We start from the raw sequence: 19950 nt of genomic DNA on the forward strand, positions 1-19950 counted from the left end.
TCCTTTCTTTACTTTAGCCTTAGTCACGTTCAACGAGAGGTCGGATCCAACGAGGACAACAAGCCGGTCCCGGCAACCTCGTTGAATGCGACACCCACTGTATTTTAGTTGTTGGTCTTGGGCAAGGAGGTATATATATAATAGGCCTACAGCAAGCTGTTTTGCTCCTTCATCTTGGTTCAGATGAGTTTTTGCGATCTGGATTGGAGAGGCCCTAGATCTATACAATTTTAATAGTAATGTACCGGTTGTATTCAGCAGCCTATTTAGAAACTGAAACAAAAATATATCACAATAACATTGTTATCTAGTTAACCTAAACTTATTACATCTTGCAATTTTCTTTAGTCTGCTAGCCTATTATGATTTTTAAGTAAAGAAAAAGTGAGGAGGGAGGGGTTTGGTTGCTGGGTTCATGAGAACTTTTGGCTTAAAATTTAACAGGAAGTCGTGTCAAAATCTGGCATGTGACAACGCCATTACATTTGGCAGGCAAGGGGAGTTTACAGTATCAAAACCGCAAATTTTATTGAACCTTCTAGATCTACCCTAAATCTTAGTACATCCACAATAAAAGAGGTAAGCGTTTGAGAATTGTTTGTAAGAATTGATTTTGCATTATTTGATAAGCTACACTTGTTGAGACATAGAGAGTCTAGATCTTGATGTTGTGTTCCCCATAGTACAATCAAGCAGTGTGCTGCAAAGAATATGACTGACTGCACGGAAGCACTGGACCTGTTTATTGTGTGGATTTCCTCGCGAAGAGTTTGAAGTCTGTGGTACCTCAAACTTCTGTTTTTTGCAAACATTAGGCTACACTTACTAGATCTATCTAGGCCCTATTTTTATGTTGTAGATTTAACCTTTTTTTAAACTACAAATAGAATGTGTCAGGTAGAGGCCATCCTCTTAGACTTGCTCCATTATGGCTGCAATTGGAATTTCTGATTCAATTCTTTCAGTCTAAGTTCTAACGCTTTGAAATCTAGATCTAGAGAGATAAATTGCGTCAAATATAGGCCTGATGTGCCAAATTGTAACACAGTAGCAATGAGTGAACAATACTATGTCACAGCACCTTCTCTTTTTCCAGTTACACAGTACAGTACAGTAGTACAGTATTATAGATCTAGATTTTAGATCTAAATAGATCGGTCCGTAAATAGATCGGGTAAATTTTAAATTATTTATGCACCCTCACAATCACATAGATGCATTTATTTGAAGGCTAAACTGCCATAAAATTTTTGCTGTAGAACACACGTATAGTCACTAAAACCCTTGCAAATCTATTGTTTTCAAATATATCAATCCTAATTGCCAAAGCGTCAACAAAACGTGAACAAGTAAAAAAAACCCAATAGATCTAAACTAAGTGACTATTTCTCCGAATGCTCGGATGAAGTTGAACTCTATTTCTCCTAAAGGTTTCTGATCTCGAGATTTTTTGGTTATTTGCGAGATTTAGGGGTCATAATTTCATTCCCATTCTGCGAGGACTGGGAGGAAGCATTTTTCGCATCAAATTCAATTCTTAGAGCTAGCTAGATTTTTTAATGTCTGAATATTCAGCAGTTGTGGTTGGGGCAACGTTCCCGGACTATTTCATTTGAAAATACCTTCAAAAAGTACTGCGAGAAAACAAGAATGCACGACCTTGGCAGTAACCTATTTTGCATTTAGTCACCCAGGAAAAACTAAAATCCTTCATGTAAAAAAAATCCCTCCACCCCCCCTGTTCACACCTTACACACCTTACACACACAATTCACACACTCACTCGCACACATGCACACTCACACACACTCACAAACACACACACACACACACACGCAGGCCACTCCATTTGCTTTTTATCAACAAATCTCGAGAACGGAAACTGTTCGGAGAAATAAAGTTCAAGTTTATTTTCCCGAACGTTCGGAGAAATAGAGCCGGCCTACTTTTTATGTCAAGGGCGGGGACATACCCCCTACAACAACCCCACCCCTCCCCCATATTGGTTCAAATCAGGGAAATTAGTGTGTGTATGAAATTAGGCTTAGAGTCTTTAGTATGATTAAGATCTAGATCCAGATCTAGTTTCAATAGAGACCAGCAAAAATATTTCAAAACATATTAATCTGCGACAATATATGAAGTCAACATTCATATAAAACAGATAAAAATGAACAAGAAAAGGGCAGACAAAAGTAAAGTCTTTCTTTACAAAAAACCTGAGCATGACATGGTAGTGAAAGTAAAAGAATACCCAGAAACACTTGCATAATGATTTTATACAAGAGAGAGGCTATCTATAGCTTACCTAAAAAGTAATCGGGGTCTGCAATTTGTGCAAACGTTTTGCTTGGATTTTTAAAAAGTAAAGTCTTAATATCTTATTTTGTCTTTAAAACTAAAAGAAAAACTTGATAATGATGGTAAAAAAAATTAGGTGTTTGATTAACACTTTGCCCCCAGGGGACTCCGATCAATGACGGTAAGAAACCGTACTTTTTGCCCTCTGGACGCCGATCGGCGACTGTGTGATATAGCATATATATGTGTGTTGCATCTGTATATTGGTCCGTGGGGATGTGTTGCGTGCTCTACGTGCTGTGTTAAAAGAAAACATAGCTTAAGACCCTGTGCCAGAACCTGGTACCCCTAAACATGTCACGCGCGCTCATATGACCTTAGCAGTTGCGAGCGCCGTAAAACCTTATACTATACTATACTAAACATGTCACGGAGGTCAAAAATTAAAAACTACTTTATTTCCGTTAGGAGAAAATATAATATCAAAATATAATACTAAGATCTGAGATTTTAGTGTGAGATGAAAGGATGAATATATTCCAAAATATTAAAGATTACACTACAATTAAACACCTGCTCTAATGGTCACAATCAGCGGTACAGTTAGCCACTACTCACTTCCCCCTGGAATTAAAAAAAAAATGCTCTCAAGAAGCCAGTTTAACATTGTAGGGTATAACTATAACTTCACTTTTTTTTTTGTGCCATCTTTCATTCACACAGAAAATGGTTACGTCTTGTGCTGCCCTGGGGTGTACAAATCGCCAGACGACAACACGATCTCAGGTCTTGTCTGAGCATCGTGTTAGAGATCTGACGTTTCACCGGTTCCCCATGAAAAATGATGGACTTCTGGCGAAATGGGTTGAAGCCGTCCGACGAGACAAATTCACCCCAACAAGCGCACACAGGCTCTGCAGCCGGCACTTCCGTGAATCAGACTTCATCGAAGGTGACCGCAGGAGAGTCTTGAAACGAGATGCGGTGCCCTCAATTTTTGATTTCTCCCAGCACCTGGTAAGCTTGCTTAAAACTTGATTCTTCACAATGAATAGTACAGTTCCTTTTGTTAATTAATTTTTGAAGCTCTGCAGGCTGTTTTCGAAGGAATTGCTATCTACTGACAACAAAAATTTTTTTCTTTTTATGTTGGACTTAATATTTAGAATTTCGTCTTTTCTGGCTGTTTTTTTTTTTTTTGGTCTTTGCCCAAGAAAGTTAAAAAATCAGGAAACAGTTATGCAGTCCTACCTGCTTGAGGACCTGGTTTTCCTTTCTTGATGCCTGTACGGTCAGGGAAGTGTCATACCTCTTAGCGGGAGAACCTCATTCGCTACTTTCTTCTGTGTATAGTAATATAATAGATGTTTCAGTGTCCTAATTTGTGTTTTTTGACTCGATATCAGTAGGTCATCATCATCTTCACAATCTTTCTCACCCTACATCGAGGTCCAATCTTCGTGTTTGGTTTGAATTTTAATTCTATTATCGTGTTGATATATAATGTAATTTTGTTTTCTCACCCAAAATTTGTTCTGCGAGTGGCTGGGGGATGCAGTTTGTACTAGTAGATCATCCTCCCCTTCTCTATGTCTTTATTTTAGTGGTAATGGCTATTTAGTGTTGAGAAGACATAGAACAAAGACAGGATTGTTTCTGTCTGTCTCCGTGGACTAACTTTGCCACAGCCCCTGCGTTTTTTAAGTTGAGAGGGTTTTATTGGTGATATTACCGCTGCATAGGTACTGCTTTTAGAAACTACAACCAGCGAAAGAGTAGGAAAAGGGTAGAAAGGCACTTCCTGGTGCTCTGAGTGCCAAGTGCTGTTGTGCATAGGACAATGTTTCCATATTTTATCACACGAAGGAGAGTTAGTGGCTGTAACAAACTCAACTGTAACAGTTGGACTGACCGTTGCCATTGCTGGTCCTTTTTGTGTTCTCTATGGGTATGTGCCACAAACAAGAAACAAACATTTTAGTTGCATACAATTCACATTTGATTTGTTTTCCTGGGTCCCAATTTGAGTCCCATCATGGTTCTTGCAGCATTTTCCTGACCTATTTTTGTTGCTTTCTAAAAATAAGATGAAAGAAAGAAATCACATTCTGTTTATTTTCTTACAATATTTATTATGTCCATTATAGCTGTGCAAAGTTTGGTGACTTAATCTGTCCCCGTAAAATTATGCAAATTTAGATGGCCAAATTATGCCAAAAAAAGCCAAATTATGCAAAAATTATGCAAGTTACCGTAACATCATTCGCAACATGTTTTGCACTTTTTCAACACGAATTTTCATGATTTTCATGTTTTAAGTACAGAAAATTTAAAACAGAACATATCATTATCACTAATTTGTTGTGTATTTGGAAAAAAACCCAATACACATCAGTAAGAACTCCCCCCCCAAAAAAAAATATAATCTCTGTAACTAGAGGTAGGAAAAATGTTTTTAAAAAAATAAAAAAAAGGACATCTGGACCTCTGATGGTGGCACATTACTAAAACCAGGGACACCTGTCAAACATGAAACATGAGCAGAGGGCAAAATTGAACATTCTCAAGGAACAAAATCCCAACCCATTACCAAGATCTTCTAACAAGGGAAATAACCAACTTTTCACTTAACTGAGACTTATTACGGTGATTATTTCCCTTTAGTCACATGGCGAGGCGTTAATTAATTGTTTTATGAAAAAAAAGGTAAAAAACGTGAAAAAACGCGGGGGATCGAAAATTATGCAAGTGATGCAGAATTACGCGAAAAAACGCAGCCGCGCCGCGGCCGCACAATCGCATAATCCTATGGAGACAGCTTTATGTCAGTTATTTTTGTCACAGTGATCATTTGGAGAACACATTGAAATAGGTACGCTGGGTATAAGACAACTATGGCGGTAGCCAGTGGATTAAAGCAGATGAACAGCTAAACGAAGCCTCTCGTCTTCTATTCCCAGATGGTTGTCAATCATGATACACCGGTCTCGCCCTTGAACAAAGGTAGAGGATGTCGAAGTGGCCGCAAGACCATGCGTAAGATAGACATCTCCCAGATTTTTTCAGAGGCTGTGGCCAGAGTGGAAGAAGTCCGTAGGGCAGCTGAGACTTCTGTCTGTACTGGTAAGGGCAGAGCAGGGCAAAAACAACTGCTCGGGGAGTTTTTCTTTTTATTCTGTTTTATGCTGTTCTTTGTCTCTATCTTTTGCTCTGACACCTTTTTTTGTTCTTTTTTTCTTTTACTGTTTCTTCCATCCCTATCTTTCTACCCATTTCTATCTCTGTCTTGTCTTCTTACCGTCCCCTAATTCATTCCAGCTATTATTCTCTTCTTTTTTCCTAGTGGTCTGAAAAGATGTACTTAGATACCGGATATATAGAACATAAGTCTGTACTTTATATGCTTATCATTTCTATGAGTGTGGAGTCCAGTACTGTGTATGTTGTTTTGATAAAATTGCTTACCTTAACAAAAATATAAAAGTATATGATGCTGATGTTAGCAGCGATTGATGCTGGTAATATAATGCCATTTGATGGGTTCTGTGATGATTTTTAAGGGTGTGAGGCTTATTTTGTAAAGTCATTTGATAGGATGCATTCTTTTCCCACTGTCTCTCATTCTCAGACATATTCTTCTGTATCCTTTTGTTATCCTCAGTTGGCGTACAGACTGATCCTGTTTACATTTTGCCAATGGAAGGTGAGTTATATATCATTTTTGTATGGTTGTGTGTTATATGATATTAGTTCATGTTCTCTGTACTTCACTGTACGTTATGTGGTGTACCCCATATTATTTCATGTAATGTCGTACCTGTATCATTCATTGTCCCTGTTAATCCGTGTTCACAGATGAAATCATCATTTACCGTTTATAATAAATCAACTACACTGAGAAGTCTTTCTTCAATTTTGACACGGTTTGTGAGTAGGTGCTCTGGTGTGGTCTTATTTCTTTTCAGTGTTACCACTGCTTGAGTTCAGAAGACATGTGGAAAGTTGAAGTTGTGATATGTTGGCAGGAGCTCTGGTGCGGTTTTCCCCTTCTTTCCTCTCAAACATATATTGTCCTAATCTCTCATCCTTTTATTTGATAATTTGTATGTTGCCCTCTAGTAACATCTCTAATCTTTGGCACTGATATGACCTGTTTGTGTTGCAAGTGCTGTAAAACTTTTACTAAAATAAACAAAACTTCATTACTGTGTGTGGTTAAGATTTCCCTTCTTTTTTTTGTTTTGTTTGAAATGTCTACCCTTTCTGGTTTACTCGGTTTGTGTGTGTGTAGCTGTTAGTATGAGGACAGATGCTACCCTCAGTGAAACCACAAGATGGTAAATATCATGAAGTTTTAAAATAATGATCATGTAAGACTCAGGGGAGGCATGCTAGCCTAACAGATGTATACACAAACCAAGACAACTTCCAAGTTCCATCATGAACTTGAAGGCCATGTTTTTATTCCCCACATTTCATGTTGTTGAATGCTTAGCTTTGTATGTATCTGTTTACATTGCATTTCCATGTGAGGGTCCAATATACCATGGTGGCATTGGTACATCATCACAGTTTATTATGCTTTTTCTTCCTCTAGACGCAGATTTGATGACTGTTGGCACAGATAAAGGATTGTCTGCCCGCCTCACTCTGGACTCTGCACGGAGACCTCCAGGGACCAGCCAGGGTCTTGTGCGTCATCACTGCAGGATCTGCGGCGCTGCTTTCGTGGGCCAGCTACAGCTCAAGCTTCATCGGTGGATTCATCAGATGGCCCAGCCCAGCTCTCAGAGGAGAAGGGCTGCTTCAATGTCTCAGAGGAAACTGGCCACTCCCGGTTTTGCGGAGAAGAATGAAGGAGCGAGTATGTCGAGAGTGCTGAAGGGTGTGAATAACGGGGCAGAAGGTTTTGCAGCAGACGCAGACCTTGGAGCGATGGAGATCACTGTGTTGTCTGACGGGAGAGTGATAACGCCATGGCAAACTGGGCAGGAGAACGTGCCGGTAGTAGAACTTCCACGCGCTGTGAAACAGACAGGTACGCCGTCAAAGTCAGGGATTATTGTTGGGAAGAAAAGACCGGTTGGTAAGTTTCAGCGAAGTTTGCTGAAGAAAAGGCTGCCAAGGGAGAGTGGTCAGATGAGAAGTGACACCGAAGGCAATACGCCAAAGAAGTGCCCAGTGTGCGGGGAGATGTTTGTGAGGCCTGCGGCCCTGAGAATTCACCTGTCTGAGCACCTGTACTACGACATACATCGAGGCCAGGTGTTGATTCGTGGGGCCATCATGCCCAACACCAACGGGACGGGCCTGGGCGTCATGGAACAGACCTCGGCAGGTGAAGACCTTGCTGGTGAGCAAGAGGGACCCCCGCCGGACGGACAGGCCAAATCAAACGGGCCTGTGCCATATAGCCACAGCGATGTGAAAGGTAGTGAGTTCAGCTACGTGTGTACTCTGTGTAATGTAGGATTCATGCGTAAGAAACAGTTGTGTGCGCATCGGCACTCGGAGCACAGCAGCGTAAAAAGCGCGTACAAGGACAAGACGCTGGTTCTCAAGTCACGCTCATCCCTCAGACTGCACCCAGAGCGTAAGCCCATCATGTGTGAGATCTGCGGGGCAGTCTTCAAGTCGCGCTACACCATGAGGCACCATGTGCTCCTCCACAGAGAGAAGAGCTTATATCAGTGCGATATTTGCCTAAATGACTTTTCCACTCCTGGCGCGCTCAGAGTTCACAAGAAACTGCACAAGCCGAAAGATCCTGAAGCCCAGCCTGCTGAAAAGTCGGAAATGGAAAAGTTTGTCTGCGATGTCTGCGGCAAGACAGTTAAGTCGATGAAGCAGTTACGGTACCACCTGGCTCGTCATGCAGGTGGGGATACATTCACATGCCGAGTTTGCAAAGAGAAATTCTCCTCCCAGAAACTGCTGAAGGCCCACCAGGCTGAGCAGGGCCACGTGGCCGACAAGCCGTTTATCTGTGAGGTGTGCGGCTCTGCTTACTCTCGCATCTACGATCTAAAGAGACATCATTTTGTGGCTCATGTGAAGAACAAAGATGAGAAGAAAACTGTGAAACAGCGAGTGAAGAAGACAAGAGAAGAAGGAAATTTCCCTTGCGAGTATTGCGGGAAAGTTTTTCGCTTCAGAGACAGACTGCAGTACCATGTGGGTGTGCATACAGGGGAGAAATCCTATAAGTGCGACATTTGCCACAAAACTTTTTGCTACTCAAGTTCTCTGTCTTTTCATAAACGGAAGCACAGGGAGACAAAGGTGAAAGAGAAGCCAAAAGTAAGAGTGACCTGTGAGTATTGCCATAAGGTTTTCTGCAGCAAGCAGGTGCTGGCAAGTCACATCAAATACCACACGGGTGAAAATCTCCACACCTGTGAAATTTGCAACAAGTCTTTTGTCTACCGGGGATCATACGTCTTGCACAAACGAAGCCACGCGGGCGAGCGGCCTTACGAATGCGATGTCTGTCACCAGCGATTTCTTCGCCCGTACAGCTTAAGGTGTCACTACCGCATCCACACGGGCGAGAAGCCATATCCTTGCCAGATCTGTGGCCAGAGGTTTCGGCAGCAGGGTGACCGCAACTCGCACCAGAAGCGTCATGCTACGCAGGCCGCCAAGGCATCCAACAACGTGTCGAGCAACACAGCAGCAGTCCAGACGCAGGTGGAGGCCCAAGTCCCAGCCACAATTCAGATGCAAGTGCACCAGCAGGACAATGAGACGGCCACATGGGTCATTAGTGTTCTTTGAGGCTACTTATTCTCTTTTACATTGCACTAAGGCTTCATGCTGTGGGAAAGATTCCTTTTCAACAGTTTACTTTGAAACACTTCCAGTGAGTCGTTCTACTCCCAGTACAGAGACTTAAAAGTTGAACATGATGACTGCTGTGAATTATTTTGTTTTCACCGTTTTTATCAGCTTGACAATGGTGGAAAATATGTACTTGTTATTGGACAAATGATATAGGTGGCGACCTTGCCTGTTGCGTCGTGTTAAGTTCTCAGCAGATGACAGAGAAAAATTTCTTTTAATTAAAATTACTTCTGATCATCTCCAGCATGAAAAATACTTTGGGAAAGCTGATGCTTTTGTTCTTGTCAATGATTGATTTTCAATATTCTGAAGAAAGATTGTGCACTAAACTTCGTAATTCAGTTGTCTGTTGATTTATAAAATTCAAACTCCACTTTGTTCATTTTACTGTGAGCTGTCATTACAAGCGGTTAGCTAGAGAACAACAACTTAACACCACAGGCTGATATTTATAGTAACAGCCTTCTTGTTTGACCTCGCACAGGGGATGCCCGCTGTGTCATCTGATTGTCACTTGTGATTCTAATACAAATGTAGTGATGAACGCGGGCGCGGTTTGCACTGGTAGTTCCCTAGCTCCTTCGCTTATAGTTCTACTCCATTTACAGTTCAGCGTTCTATAGAGTCCAATCTCTTGTAAGTGCTTAATTTCTTATGCTTAAAAAACTTTTTAAAAATCGTTCCGGATTCGATCATTTACACTGCGTCGTTGAACTTTGTTTGAACTTGCTTTCGTATCCAAATTGATGAAGGCCTACTCTTAGTTTTCTTCTTCTTCTCAGTTGATGTAGTGAATAGTATCAGAATCAATCTGGGCAGAAGAAGAATGCTGCACAATCACAGACAATTGAACCGAACAGTTCTGCAAGTTGCAAAGATAATAATCCGAGTCGGCAGGCTGCCGTCGTTCGATTGTGTTGCTACCATGACTGACAAAGTGGGTGTCTCTCAATGACGTCAAATAAGATGGCTGTAACTAAAAATATCGGCCAGTGGTGTATAGTTGTCATTCTCTAGCTATCCGCTTGTGCTGTCGTTGTATTATTTAATAATCAGGGCTCGAATTATGTGTTCAGGAGGGCAGGCAAAAATTGCTTAGGTGGAGCTTAAAAATCACTGAGGCAATTTGCTAGGGCACCGAGGCAAAAATTAAAGGTGATCATTTTGTTGATTAAAGTTGGTAATACTGGATCGTGCATCGCAACGTTTATACCGTGGAGTCCACTTATAACGAGTCCGGAAAAAACGAGAAGTCTGTTATAAAGGCACTGTTCTAAAACCCCGTTTTTTTCTCCTCTTTACCTTTGTAAATAAAATACTCTTATAACGCTATCAGACAAACATGCGAGTCGGTTATAGGGGAATATTGCTGCTGCTGTGCACAGTGCATAGGCCAATTATACATAATGCAAAACCTCGCCATTTGAGAAACTTGTTGGTGATCTAGCGAAACAAAGAAAAGGAGAGCCCATGTGCGTCAACAATGAAGGCCGGAGCGACTGAGTAGGGAGGGTGTGGCTTGCGCAGACAAGCAGAACGCATCGCGTGATAAGCCAGCGTAAGCCTAGTATAGATTATCGAGGCCAACCATGCCTCTCACTTCTCCGATGCAGGGATGGAGAGGTCACAGCAATGTGATGGATGGAGTGAATGTGTGACGTGAACGAGCAGACGGAATGCACCAAAGGGTGAGTCATGAGGTGGGGTGGGGGAAAACACAGCGAGCGAGTTAGCCCAGAGCCCTTTCTTTCTGATCTCCAAAGCCGAGCTGCAGTCCACATCGCTAGATTTAGCGCTAGAGAAATTTAAACCTAATTCGAATTTTGATCAAGTAAGACCTAGAGGTCATGTTGAAACAAAATTATCATCAGGGGAGATAGCAAAAGGAAATAAACAGAACACCAAACTCATAGATTAGGCCTACTTTACAGTTTGTCTTGAATTTATTACTGGATCCCTTATAGCGAGAATCCTGCTATAACGGACATTTTGCTCCGGTCCCCACCCTCGCGTTATAACAGGATTCCACTGTATAAATAGCAATACAATTTATTCTTGCTCTCTGCAAAAGTATAGAGTTTATTGGAAAGTTTGTAAAATCATGAATGAAAATTATGAAAACTAACTAAATCACAGTAATTTCACATAAAAATGAAAGCACTAAAAATCAGTTTTAAATCAAATAATGATCACAATTGCATCTTGACTTAAATGCCTTTATGACTAGATCTAGCTCTTCTTGATAGGATGATTTATTTTTTTTGGTAAGTATTTTATGGCGTTTGCAACAGCATAAGGTCATAATCATATGAGCGTGCGAGACACATTAAACATTTCAGTTAGCAGGAAATTTTGAATTTTTCACTGGGTGGCGGCTGAAGCCTACTCTTATTGATTTTAGACCACCAAGGGATCTTTAACGTGGGCAACTTGCACATGGGGCCTCTGAGATTTTTCGCCATTGTCAACGACAATGCTTGTGCCTCTCTTCGTGAGACTTCGTTCACCATTGGATCAGTCGAAGGTCGGAGCTGGCGAGGAGGGCATGAGACGAGGTGAGACCAAGCTGCCTAACTCCACTCCTCCGCCTCCCCCCCCCCCCTTCAAAGACCACATTATTATGTAGGCCCACTGTACCGACTGAATTGATTCAGTCATTGCCACTGCCTTTGATTGTCACCATTTCTATCTATTTTTAAAAAGTATTTTTTTAACAAGGGCACAGCGAAAGTTGTCGTGGTTGACCCTTTGATTTTAAGTGCCTTACAGCAAATTAAAATTAAAAAGGCACCAAGGCAAATTTCCGCTGTGTATTTCAAGCCTTGGAAAGAAAATATGACAAGTGACTTGTGGACAGCAGCTGTATTACAATTGCTCACAAACTTGACTGACCTGCTCAAAATTGGAGTTTGGATCAGATCAGAGTCTTAATATTTTTTCTGAGCAAGTCCTGCAACCTCGGACTAATTAATTCTGTGTCTAACAAGACCTAATTGAAATTGTTTACATGACTTATAATACCTGATGTGTCTTGACTGCTCTGAAAGTTACTTACTTACTTGGTTGGACAGTAGGTATCATTGCAGACGATATAATGCTGTCACAGCTGCTCCTACCTCTCCAGGATCCAAGAAAAGGTTGGCTTGCTGATTGTGCCAGTCATCAGCTAGTTGAATGTTCTTCTTGCTTTCTTAAGGCCCAGTTAAACGTAACCATAAATTGTACAAAAACTGGACGATCTAGCGATCATACGATAAAACGTTAGATGTAACCCCAACATTGTACAAAATTTGGAAGTTTGAATGATGGTTTGGAGACTCAGTCGAAAAATCAAGCGCTGCTTGATATTTTCCGTGTGATCACGGTGTCACTTGAGGGAGACGCACTGTGACGTAGATTCACATTGAAATTTGCCGCCGCGCAGAACGAAACTCAGGACTCAAAATTTTTTAAATAATTATCGTAGGTAAAAACTGATTTCATATTTGGAATCAGCGTCTCAAAACAAGCAAAGTTGCTCGAGGAGAACCTGAGTTGGTGCGTTATTATATATTTTAACAATTTTATTGTTTAGTTGATCGTCAAGGGTGAAGCTGTGCATCAAGGTCACTCAGTGCGTTGCACATCTGCTGCAGTTAAGTTGTAGCTTCCGGTTCTACACGCAACACGGTAGGCCTACAGCTTGGCCACCCTTTTCTAAAGACGCTGTTCTCTTAAATCAAAATGTACAGGGGAAAGGGGGGGGGGGGGGCTCTCCTGATCTAGAGGTACAGTTTCACCTTTCATTCATTAGGTCCAGAGCTCGACACTTTTACATAGAGTGCAGGCAAATCGCTTTAGTCGCAAAGAGACATGGTGGCTTTGTGACGAGCAATCTCCTCAATCGAAAGAAAACTTAATGATAGATTGGAACGTGTAATCAGACACCACAGTTCGATAAAACGGACAGTTCTCTCGTACGACGAATCTGATACATTTTATCGTTGCGTGTAACCGCGATAAAACGGACAGTTCTCTCATACGACGAATCTGATACATTTTATCGTTGCGTGTAACGGCGATAAAACGGACAGTTCTCTCATACGACGAATGTGATACATTTTATCGTTGCGTGTAACGGCGATAAAACGGACAGTTCTCTCATACGACGAATCTGATACATTTTATCGTTGCGTGTAACGGCGATAAAACGGACAGTTCTCTCATACGACGAATCTGATACATTTTATCGTTGCGTGTAACGGCGATAAAACGGACAGTTCTCTCATACGACGAATCTGATACATTTTATCGTTGCGTGTAACGGCGATAAAACGGACAGTTCTCTCATACGACGAATCTGATACATTTTATCGTTGCGTGTAACGGCGATAAAACGGACAGTTCTCTCATACGACGAATCTGATACATTTTATCGTTGCTTGTAACCGCGATAAAACGGACAGTTCTCTCATACGACGAATCTGATACATTTTATCGTTGCGTGTAACCGCGATAAAACGGACAGTTCTCTCATACGACGAATCTGATACATTTTATCGTTGCGTGTAACCGCGATAAAACGGACAGTTCTCTCATACGACGAATCTGATACATTTTATCGTTGCGTGTAACCGCGATAAAACGGACAGTTCTCTCATACGACGAATCTGATACATTTTATCGTTGCGTGTAACCGCGATAAAACGGACAGTTCTCTCATACGACGAATCTGATACATTTTATCGTTGCGTGTAACCGCGATAAAACGGACAGTTCTCTCATACGACGAATGTGATACATTTTATCGTTGCGTGTAACCGCGATAAAACGGACAGTTCTCTCATACGACGAATGTGATACATTTTATCGTTGCGTGTAACCGCGATAAAACGGACAGTTCTCTCATACGACGAATCTGATACATTTTATCGTTGCGTGTAACCGCGATAAAACGGACAGTTCTCTCATACGACGAATGTGATACATTTTATCGTTGCGTGTAACCGCGATAAAACGGACAGTTCTCTCATACGACGAATCTGATACATTTTATCGTTGCGTGTAACCGCGATAAAACGGACAGTTCTCTCATACGACGAATCTGATACATTTTATCGTTGCGTGTAACCGCGATAAAACGGACAGTTCTCTCATACGACGAATCTGATACATTTTATCGTTGTGTGTAACTGGGGCTCTACACAGGTTGTTGTCTCTCTCTGATCCTCTTGAGACATCAGCTTCCCTCGGTCTTTCCGAAAGTGAGGCATGAGTGTGAAATTCTTAGCTTTGCCGATGTGTTACTGAAGAAGTTCGTTAGAGTATGATGTAATTATAATTTGAGTATTTAGTATGATGAGCATGCAAACAATACCCGTAGAACTATCTCATCGTTCCATACGTAATGTGTTGCAAGCCATAGAAACTACAGCTGCTGTTTTTAGTATTATTAAGTAGAAATTATTATTATTATGTTACTGGAGGTATGCTTTGTAAGTTTATCATGAGTAAGAGATGTTGTTGTTGTTGTTGTTATCGATCCAGCAACATCTGGGCTCTTGCCCTTCTGTCCAATGCCATGTAGTGATAAGTGCTGGTTTGCTGCAGTTGCTGTAATGTTCCGTAGAGTGTGTTGTCGAAGTTAGGTCTCGGAGGGAGAAGGGTAGCTCTGATGTCATTTAGGGCTGTACAGTGGAAAAGGTGATGTTCCACTGTCTCATATGCATAGTCACACAAAGGACACATTGGGGGAAGTTCTGGTTTTATTCTGTTCAAGTGAAAGTTGAGCTGTAGAGTAAGAGATATATAGTGGAATATAAGATCTAGTGTGCTTTATCTTTCTTGGTTCAGAAAAAAAGCACGTTGGAGATCTAAACTACTTCATACATAATGTATTTTGGTGATATGTTGTTATTCACTGATGCATTGACTATGATTTGTACTCATCTTAATTATATTCCTATGCACGACTACCTCAGTTTGCTTTTATTTATGTCTCTGTCAATTTACCCCAGACTGAATTTGAGGTAGATGCTTAGCTTCTTTGATATTGTGACTCGCTCTTAAGTTTTCAGCATCTTCACTGTGATGGATGTGATAAGTTTTGATGAAAGCGTGAAATGATGGAAAAACTGTTTGCCCGAGGGGGGAGGGGGGGGGGGAGTTTGAATGAACAGATCAGCTCATGAAATCACTGTTAAATTGTGTGTGAACCTTAGGTTGGAAAGGATGTAGGACTCAAGAATGGTCATATATTTTTATCATTTAAAAAAATCTACATCAGTATGAATGTTTCGACTTCAACGCTAAAGGACTGTACCCTCTCATATTTTTCATTTCATGTATGCAGACTGTGGTTTTCCATAGAGTTACCTTGTTGCGTGTTTGTGTTAATAGCCTGCAGGGAGTTGAGAAATCGTTTTAGGTCGGATGTGACACAGATTTCACCATTAGACACATATTTGCAGAATATCCGGACTGTAGAGAGACACGAAGGAAGTATTTTAAGAACATCTTTTTTGCCATTTGCAGGACCTAGCATCCCATCTTATTCCATTGATTCCTTGTGCAGTATTTTTGTTCTGTCAGTATTGTTTCGGTCTGTAAATGCCAATGTCCTGCCGTAATCATGTTCCTAGTTAGTTCCTAGTCAGGAGAGTGCGAAAAATGAATGACAAACTTTTTAACTTTCTTTTTATGATTAGCAACAGCTTTTGTATGGTATGTTTCTTCCCACCTTGTGACAAAGCCTGCATGCGTGCAGTGTTTTTGGTTTTGCACTTTGCTTTGTATCAAAACATCATAATAGTAATAGTAATTATAATAATACAGTCGAACCTGTGTAAGATGGCCATCCATTGTCAAGGAGAAAAGTGGCCGTATAAGACAGGTGGCTGTCTTAGGCAGGACTGATCAAGATGAAGAAAACTAACCATTCCTTTCTGAGGTCCCACCCAAAGGCAGCTGCATTGTTTTTGTTATTGTTGTTGTTTTCACTGGGTTTTTTTTATTTTTTATTATTTTGTTGTTGTTGTTGTTGCTGCTTTTGTGCATGGGCGACAATAAAACGAAATGAGTCAGACAAGGAGGACCGAGTGTATGGTAAAACAAACACATGGGTCTCCACCACCAGGAGAACGAGCGACGCTTCTGTCACAAGTTCGTGTTGACGTCCATTGTTACTTTGTTACAGACTGGGTAAACAGTGACCCCTCATCTCACTTACAATTCGGGTGTGAGTTCTGGGCGGGGCTTATGGGTCATGAGGGATCACACGCTTACCTCACCAGTGGCTGAAAATTTGTTACCTTTTGGTCAACAGTGGGAGGGGCCTACGCAACAGGATCAGTTGGAGGGACTACCTAACAACAACGACAGGGGATTGGATTATGACGGCTCGCCCACAACGCCAGGGGCCAATGCACAATTTATGACAAAACGTAATGGAGTCACTAAGGTGGCCGTCTAAGGCAGGTATTATTGCTTGGTGGGATAGGGGTTGTGGGTTAAAATAAGATGGCCGCAGCCGCGTTGGACAGGTGCCCGTTTTACACAGTTAAATCATATATATTAGAAAAAACGCAAGGGGGGAAATGGAAAGTGGCCGTTATTAGAGGTGGCCGTCAGGGCAGGTTCGACTGTAGTTTGTCAGTCAATGGCCAGTGATGACTAAATATATCAACAGAGGAAAATATTTCTTTTTGTAGTACGGAAATAAAAAAAATTAAAGGGTTGTAATAATATAATAATATGACCTGTGGCTTCTGCTATGGCCAGTGAGACCAATTCTATCCCGATAGAAGTTCCCTCGTTTTTTTACTTTTGAAAGCTTCTTTTCCACATGCGGATGTCTGCAGTCAGCTTGTGGGCTTCTCTCTTGGCGTAAGTATGAAATTTTTTATTCATGAAGTCTCATATGATTTGCTGACCCCTACGATTGTTGCTATCCAACTGGGTATGTCAGGAGCTAGGATGTCCTATGTCAAAGGGTTTATGTTGACTTTTCTGTCTTTAGTCATGTTCTTACAGTCATCAGTTTAACAATCAGTGTCTCTTAGTCTGTAGGCTACTATTACGGTAAGAAAAGTCAGAAAAGATTAATCTTTATTGTGCAGACACTTGTGCATCGATTAGTTTGGTGTCCATCCCATTATTTTTTTGATGTGCTTCTGTTTACTCTAACAAACAATAAGTTGCAAGCGCTGTAAAACTCTTTCTGTAATATATCAAACTACTTAAACTTAAAGACACAAATTACACTCACTTGCATGATGATATGTTGGGTCTTTGTGAGTTCGTTCTGGGTTTTTTTCCCCAATATGGTTGCTGAGACTGGGAGAGAGCCAACTGTAAGTGATACGGGTTTAGTAAACAAGTTTCAACATGATGCGCTCTTGATTAATTTTTTACGAGAAAAAATGACTGTTCGCTTAAATTCTGACAAAGCTTATTCAAATGCATTGTTTATGGACAATTAATACAATTCTCTTAAAACTGGAAAGGCCCCCCCCCGGGGCAGTGCTACTGACTGAAGTGTCTTTAGGCCATTCCCAAAGGGTGGACATTAATCATGTTCTTATGCACAGTAGAATTTTAAATGGGATGATTCATTGATGTCATGCTCATAATACTGGGCCAGAACTGCTACAGGGAAATGCTGCTTTTTCTTTCCTAATCCTTTCTATCATCATTTTTCCTCTACTTCTTTTGTGTGTTTGTCACACTTCTGTGACCCGCTGTTTCCGGGATGCCTTGCATAGTCGAAAGAAGCAGACTTTGTACTGTTGAAGTTGAAGCTAGAGCCTGATTCCCTGTAAAAGGACTTCTCTGTTGACATCCACCTCTTGGCGCTCATTCTCATATATGACCTTATGCTGTAGGAGCGCCATAAAACCTCTACTAAAACTAAACTTAAACGTCTTTGAAACTCAGATGTGTTTGCATTTTTTGTTCCATTACCTTTCCTTTGCTCCGCTTTAATTTCCGGGGTTTCCTGTTTGTACAAATTGCTTTCATGTTGTGTACAGTCGAACCTTCCAAGATGATCATCATCCATTGTCAAGGTGAAAAGTGGTCATGTAGACAGATTGTCTTTTTGGACTGTTTCATTTTACATGTATAGTAAAAAGGCTTGGATAGAAAAAGATTTAAGGGTAAAAGTGGACAGTGGTTCTTTGTACAGGTCGTTGTCTTGGACAGGTGGTCATTTGAGCAGGTTCAGTTGTATATGATTATTTTGAGTCCTGCAGCTCAATTGTATTGATGGATTCATGCTTTGATATACAGTATAAATAATTTGAAGATTGAAAATAAACAGTAAAACATTTGTTGTTGGCTAATTGATAGTTTTTCTAACCAGAATCACATGTTGCCTGTAGTCCTGTAGATGTCTCTCTCTCTATCGGTCTTGCTATTTCTGTACGTTAGATGGTCGTTATTGTGTCAATGCATTATATTTCTCTTTGCTCAAACTTGAAACCGTGGGTGGTTGCCGGGTACTCTGGTGTTGTTTGCTCCTTCCTTCCTATCAAACATCAATTGTCTTTATCTCTCCTCCTTTTTTTGTGTTTGTTACTCTCTTGTCACTCCTCTAATCTTCGGCCTTTATAATTGTCCCCGCAGAATTATGCAAACATAGGTTGCCAAATTATGTAAGAAAAGTGCAAAATTATGCAAGTTACCGTAACACCATTCGCGACATATTTTGCACTTTTTCAACAAGAATTTTCATGGTTTATGTACAGAAAAATTTAAAACAGAACATATTGGTACCAGTAATTTGTTGTGTAGCTATTTGGAAAGAAAACAATACACATCAATCAGAAAAAAAAACAACCAAAAAATATAATCTCTGAACCTTTCAGCTGTAGAAGAGGAAAGAAAAATGTCAACAAAAAAACCCAAGAAGTAGCTCTACATCTGGACCTCAGATGCTGGCACATCACTAAAACCAGGGACACTAATTGTCAAACATGAAATATCAGCAGACATGAGAACAACTTTTGACGGATTGAAAAATTGAACAGGCTCAAAATCCCTAACCCATAACCATTAAGGGGCTGTTCAAATACACGTATAATCTTACACCGTTTTGGGGACTTTTTGACACCCCCCCCCCTTACACTTTTCTTACATTTGCGCCCCCCCCCTGTGTAGTATTACAATGTTCGCTTATATAATACTAATAATATGACATTTATATAGCACAATTCCATGTTACAGTCATTGTTCCATGCGCTTCACATAATATTCATGAAGAGCATGCATATGTTCCGCGCAATTTACAGATCGGCGCTTAAGATTGCGCGTTTTAATGATCGTATAATTGTGCGGCAATCTTAAGATTGCGCTGCACATTTTAACGATCGTATAATTCACTTCCATCTTTATTCTTTTACTCACATCAAGGAACATTCACGTATACATGTATAAATAATTCAAAAGTGCAAAAATATGAAAATTAAAATTAAAATTAGATATATAAAAACTGAAGAGCTCACAAGAATGATACAATTAAAATGCGCAGCGCAATCATAAAATTGCCCGACCATCTTAAGATTGCCACGCAATTATACGATCGTTAAAACGTGCAGCGCAATCTTAAGATTGGTACATTGCGCTGAACACATACACGGATATATCATTATTATCATATGTATGCCCATAATGTAATAATATGCAGTTCTGCATTTACTAAAAAAAATAACAGAGTAAATCATTCAAGCAAAATATTGCATGCACTCTTTCTTACCAATTTATAAAAGGAAAAAATTGAGACTCGTGTCTATTTCAAAAGCGCCTTAATTACAAATAAAAAACGAATTA

The 19950-nt window shown here is 40.6% G+C and overlaps 1 protein-coding gene across 1 annotated transcript; it reads left to right on the plus strand.

The window, feature by feature from the left end:
• The first annotated feature begins 480 nt into the window (after positions 1 to 480).
• Positions 481 to 9476, plus strand: LOC106013576 (zinc finger protein 271-like). The gene is made up of 5 exons (XM_013089698.2): positions 481 to 579; positions 3025 to 3318; positions 5262 to 5424; positions 5963 to 6004; positions 6899 to 9476. The coding sequence occupies exons 2-5, from the start codon at positions 3028 to 3030 to the stop codon at positions 9076 to 9078; spliced, it is 2676 nt and encodes an 891-aa protein (XP_012945152.1). The 5' UTR covers positions 481 to 579; positions 3025 to 3027; the 3' UTR covers positions 9079 to 9476.
• The last annotated feature ends 10474 nt before the right edge of the window (positions 9477 to 19950 follow it).

The sequence above is a fragment of the Aplysia californica genome, unplaced genomic scaffold (assembly GCF_000002075.1).
Source record: "Aplysia californica isolate F4 #8 unplaced genomic scaffold, AplCal3.0 scaffold01021, whole genome shotgun sequence".
NCBI lineage: Eukaryota > Metazoa > Mollusca > Gastropoda > Aplysiida > Aplysiidae > Aplysia > Aplysia californica.

What these genes read in the sequence shown, in the direction of transcription:
- LOC106013576 (XM_013089698.2), top strand. Translation starts at nt 3,028, where the DNA reads ATGGTTACGTCTTGTGCTGCCCTGGGGTGTACAAATCGCCAGACGACA. An exon ending in TTGATTTCTCCCAGCACCTG is followed by an intron (nt 3,319 to 5,261) that starts GTAAGCTTGCTT and finishes TTCTATTCCCAG; the next exon opens with ATGGTTGTCAATCATGATAC. An exon ending in TTACATTTTGCCAATGGAAG is followed by an intron (nt 6,005 to 6,898) that starts GTGAGTTATATA and finishes TTCTTCCTCTAG; the next exon opens with ACGCAGATTTGATGACTGTT.